We start from the raw sequence: 5541 nt of genomic DNA on the forward strand, positions 1-5541 counted from the left end.
CATAAAGCCATCACTAGTTTCTTTTCTTTCCTTTTCTTTTCCAGTATTTATTTTGTTTAGTTATTTGTTCTTTCTGTTGTGCAAGCCATGATAAGGTGGTGGATTGCATCTTCTGTGGATTAAATGTGTTGCTTAAGGAAAATATCTGATTCTAAAATTTATCTCAGATGTATAACTCTATTTATAACAATATATAGTCGTATCATGGATTTATCAATAAAATCGTTCAGCGTGATAACCGATATGTCATGATAGCACTAAAATCAAGAAAATATTATCAATATCGCCAACCATATGCTTATATCTCCATAATATATCATTTTTAGTGAAAGAAAAAGTAATAAGTCATTGCTCTATCTTTGTTACCACAATATTAACATGATCACCAACGCATTAGTTATTTTTTTTATCTTCATTCATAGCTTTCATGATACTAAAAGTTAACTTTATGCTATCCTCTTTGCAAAACACAAGGATTCAGCAAATATTAGCCCTTGACGTTTAGCCCACGCCTCGCATTTGTTGCTAGTCATGGAGACCAACTAATATGAATGATTTAAGGAAGTACAATTAAAGCAAAGTGTGAAAAACTCCATCGAGTGAGGAAAACATCACAAATGAACTTTTTTTCTCAATCATCCAGCCAACAAAGAAAGAGGCTAAAAAAAATTTTGTCTTGTTCTTAGCTCCAATATTTTGTAGGTTTGAGAAGCTAATTTGGCGTTGTTACTCCATTTTGGAGCATGCTATAACATCATGCTAGACTTTTGCTATCATTCATTTTGGATGCAACCAATATAATGCTATTTGGTCATTGCCACTCTTTTTTCCATGGGCACTATCTATCAGTGTTGACTCGCTTGGCCACTCTATATATAAAACGTGACACTATTAACTACAGTATACCTTTAAGCTTTCACATTCCAAATCAGCCTTAATGCCTTAACATGATAACATGAGTTAGAGTCATATTTACACTTAAATCAATTCCGTCAGCATGGATGCGTATGATTAGAGATCAACACCGGATAAGAGTAATTCCTACCAATCATGGGGTGTTTAGTTTCCACTCCAAAATTTTACACCCTATCACATCGAATGTTTGAACATCTGCACGGAGTATTAAATATAGGTTTAAAAAATAACTAATTACACATATTGTGACTAATTTGCAAGACGAATCTTTTAAGTCTAATTGCTCCATGATTTGACAATGTGATGCTTTAGTAAATATTTGCTAATGATGGATTAATTATACTTAATAAATTTGTCTTGCGGTTTATTGACAGATACTGTAATTAGTTTTTTTATTAGTACCCGAACATCCTATACGACACCTTATATAATACCCGATGTGATACGCCAAAACTTTAAACCTGCATCTAAGGGGGTGTTTAGATGGGGCTAAAATTTTTTAGCCCATGTCACATCGGATGTTTGGACGCTAATTTAGAGTATTAAATATAGACTAATAAAAAACTAATTTTATAAATGAGAGCTAATCCGCGAGACGAATTTTTTAAGCCTAATTAATTCATAATTATCAAAAGTTTACTGTAGCACCACATTGTCAAAATTATAGCGTAATTAGACTCAAAAGATTCGTTTCGCGAATTAGTCCAATGTTATGAAATGGATTTTGTAATTAGTGTATGTTTAATACTCTAAATTAGTATCCAAATATCTGTGATAGAGACTTGAAATAAGTCCCTGAAAATCAAACAGCCCCTAAGTAACTCTTCAATCGATTAGATTAGTGGTAGTACAGTAGTCCGATGGTTCAGGCAGCAAAGCAAACTGGGAAGACCGCGCACCACACCGAGCAAGTCATGCTGTCAACCAACGAAGGGGGCATTTCGGTAAACTCGCACCTAGGGGGCGAAAGCAACCGCGACGGCGAGGGCATTGTCGTAATTGTAAAGCCACGAGAGAGGGCGCTCACTCCCACACCACGATATATAAAAATTCGCTCCACGCACACACGATCGCATCCCCCCGCAAAAGCAATCCGCCGATTAAACTAACCCAAAAAAAAAAGAAAAAAAACTACTCCTCCTCCTCGCCCAACCCCGCAAAAGCAGCGGCGACCTCGCGAAGCCAAGCCACCACCACTTCTTCCTTCGCTCGCTCGCGTATTTTCTTTTGCTTTTTTGTGTGCTCATTTCCTCGCCGTAAAGAAGCGAGGAGGAGGAAGCGTAGCTTGAGAGGCTGGAGAGATCGATCGAGAGAGCTTAGCAACAGCAGCAAAGTGATTGGAGTTGAGCTTGTCCGTCTTGAAAAGTCGCTGATCTTTTCTTGTTTACTTTCTTCTTTTTATTTCTTTCTTGTGTTGCTGAATTGAGGTTGTGTGGGCGGCCATGGCGAGGAGGCGGAGATAGGAGGTGGGTGGTTGTTGTTGTTGTTTGATTTGGTGGGTTGAGGTGGGAGAATTGGAGTTTTGTTGGAGAAGAGAGGAGAGAAGGGGATGTACGGCTCGCCGGTTTCCAAGGATCTGAACCTCCCGGTGCAGCCGCCGGCGATGAGCTCGTCGGGCTTGCTGCGGTACAGATCGGCGCCGAGCACGCTGCTCGCCGAGTTCTGCGACGACTTCCTCCCGCCCGCCGCCGCGCCCCGCGCCGCCAGCCCCGACGCCGACAACGTCTTCTCCCGCTTCCTCGCCGACCACCAGATCCGTGACAAGTCTCCCCCCGCCACCGCCGCCGCCGCCGCCGCTGCCGCTCACTTCCCCGACGACCCCACCATGGCCACCCAGCACCACCACCAGCAGCAGATGATGTTCCAGCACCACCCGCAGCAGATGGCCTCTGTCGAGGGGCTCTACCGCACCGTCAGCTCCACCGGGATTGACGCCGCCACCGCCGCCGCCAACGCCGCCGGTGGCGGCGGCGGCGGGCTGCTCCGGCAGAGTAGCTCGCCCGCCGGATTCCTCAATCATTTGAACATGGACAACGGTTAGTAGTACTACTTCCTTAATTCTCTCCTTCTTTTGGTAATGGTAGTTGCACACGCCTACTACTTGCTTCGGCAGCAGCAGCAATTATTACTGTTCTTGCTCGAGTTCTTCTCGGGAACATTTCCATTTCCGGAACTGAGTCCCGCACTGTTCGGTTTCAGGGTACGGGAGCATGCTGCGGGCGGGCATGGCGGCAGCCGGCGGTGGGGTGGGGTTCAGGAACGGCGCGAACGCCGCCGCCGCGGCCGACTCCCCCGGCGGCAGCGGGGGCAGGCTGAAGGGGCAGCTCAGCTTCTCGTCGCGGCAGGGCTCGCTCATGTCGCAGATCTCGGAGATGGACAGCGAGGAGCTCGGTGGGAGCAGCCCCGAGGGCGCCGGTGGCGGCGGCGGCGGCGGTGGCCGGGGTTACCTCTCCGGGTACCCGATGAGCTCCGGGTGGGAGGAGTCGTCGCTCATGTCGGACACGAACATCTCCGGCGTGAAGCGCCAGCGCGACTCGTCGGAGCCGTCCCAGGTTCGATTCACAAAATTCCCATCGATTCCGTTGATAGATGATTTGTACAAGAAACTGACGACGACGATTTGTGGCGGTGGCGCAGAACGGCGGCGGCGGCGGCGGCCTGGCGCACCAGTTCAGCCTGCCGAAGACCTCGTCGGAGATGGCGGCCATCGAGAAGTTCCTCCAGTTCCAGGACGCGGTGCCCTGCAAGATCCGCGCCAAGCGCGGCTGCGCCACGCACCCGCGCAGCATCGCCGAGCGGGTAAAAAACAACAACAAAATTCCTCTTCACCCTCCTCACCGCACCGCACAGCACAAATTCGTTAATATCAAACGAGCAGCAGCAGCCAGCAGGTGACTGATCTGATCCCCGTGATGTTGATCTTTGCCATAGGTGAGGAGGACAAGGATCAGCGAGCGAATCAGGAAGCTGCAAGAACTCGTGCCAAACATGGACAAGGTACTGATGAGTACTACACCTCTCTCTCTCTCTCTCTCTCTCTCTCTCTTCCCCAATAGGCAATAGAACAGTGTTTGGTTAGCAAATAGTAGCAGTAGTAGCAGCAAATCTGCAAATGTGCAGTACAAGGACCACTCCAAAATTAACCTGTCCGAAACCTGAAACGTTTCCGTTTTCCTGCAGCAAACCAACACTGCTGACATGCTGGATTTGGCTGTTGACTACATCAAGGATCTTCAGAAGCAGGTCAAGGTAAGCTGATTAGCTATAATCTCCCTTTTAATCCCGCAATTAATTAGAACGCCATCTATATCATCTGTAGCTTGTAATTAGATTAGTCAACCTATCCTGGCCACTGAGGTCCAAATCAACATGGCCGCTTTGCCCTGTGACTGAGGGTGAAGGGTACTTTTTATTGGTCTTATCCAAAGTTACGCTGCACAATCCACAGATCCAGTACTGAGATTTGACAGTTACTCATTGCAAATTGTCATCTCTGTTCATCGCAGGGATTAAACGACAGCCGAGCTAACTGCACCTGCTCAGCGAAGCATCAGCAGTACTCTGGCTAGAAAGCTTTGTACAAGTCATGGAGACTTCAGAAAAGAACACAAGATTGTTTTGGAGATTAGGCAGGACTGAGACGATCTCTGAAGATGTGTAATGGTTAATTTCATTTGTTTGGGGGGGTTTAATTAGAGAGGCACATGGAAGAAAAGGCTCTTGTGTGCCAAAGCACTGTATAAGCAAAGGGCAATGGAGCAGTGGCATCATCAGGATTCAAGTGATAAAAAGAAAAAGGAAAAACAAGGGAGAAAAAGGGTGGGAGATGGGTGAAACAATTGTATAGTTTTCTTGTAACTTTTGCCATATATACCCCTGCATGCCCCATGTCCAGTGCATTTTCGATAGAAATTTATTACTGCTAGTAGTTTGTAGGTTAGTAGTCTCATTTAACACCATGGCTCTCGCCGACCTGCTCATCTCACTAATAAATATTATTGCAGTGGCTTTGCCCCTTGCTTTTTTGCGGTCAAGTTGTTGCAAGGAGTATATGATCATCATCAAGTGGTGAAAGCCATTTTTTCACTGTTTGTTTGTTTTTTTTTACTTGGCCTCAGGTGTTTATATCATGAGAGGAAAAGGTAGCGAGATTTTGTGCCCTTCTTTTCAACAGTTATCTGATTTAAAAGGTCGGCCGATGCGTTCACGGAACCTGGAAAGGAGGTTCAATGAACGAAAGATACATGTCGTCGCCTTCTTTTTTGGTGTTTCTTGATTATATTGTTTTTCTTGTTTTTAAATGTGAATTGTCACTGTCATTTCATCTGCTCCAAAAGAAATATGTCTATCTCATTCTCATCTCGAAACCAATGGGCGCCGTGGTTTGCGGGAACTCTCCAAGCATTTTGGGGCCATGGTTTTCTCTGTTCGTCCGTGATACTTTTCTAATGTTTCTATTTGGTCATGTATTTGGTATGAAAATCTTTGTATTTGGGAGGAAAAAGGAAAGAAAAAGAAAGGCTGATGGAAGAGTGTGAGGAGGAGAGAGGGATGGGGTCAATTAATTTGTGAAAGCGGCTGCACTAGACCTATTTTGATCACAAGACCAAAGAAAAATGATTGGTT

General features: G+C 45.7%; 1 protein-coding gene across 1 annotated transcript; it reads left to right on the forward strand.

Moving 5' to 3' along the window:
- The first annotated feature begins 1987 nt into the window (after nt 1-1987).
- On the forward strand, nt 1988-4949 carry LOC4345984 (transcription factor bHLH130). Its single transcript, XM_015795213.3, has 6 exons — nt 1988-2951; nt 3115-3467; nt 3553-3714; nt 3847-3912; nt 4096-4164; nt 4422-4949. The coding sequence occupies exons 1-6, from the start codon at nt 2465-2467 to the stop codon at nt 4482-4484; spliced, it is 1200 nt and encodes a 399-aa protein (XP_015650699.1). The 5' UTR covers nt 1988-2464; the 3' UTR covers nt 4485-4949.
- The last annotated feature ends 592 nt before the right edge of the window (nt 4950-5541 follow it).

The sequence above is a fragment of the Oryza sativa genome, chromosome 8 (assembly GCF_034140825.1).
Source record: "Oryza sativa Japonica Group chromosome 8, ASM3414082v1".
NCBI lineage: Eukaryota > Viridiplantae > Streptophyta > Magnoliopsida > Poales > Poaceae > Oryza > Oryza sativa.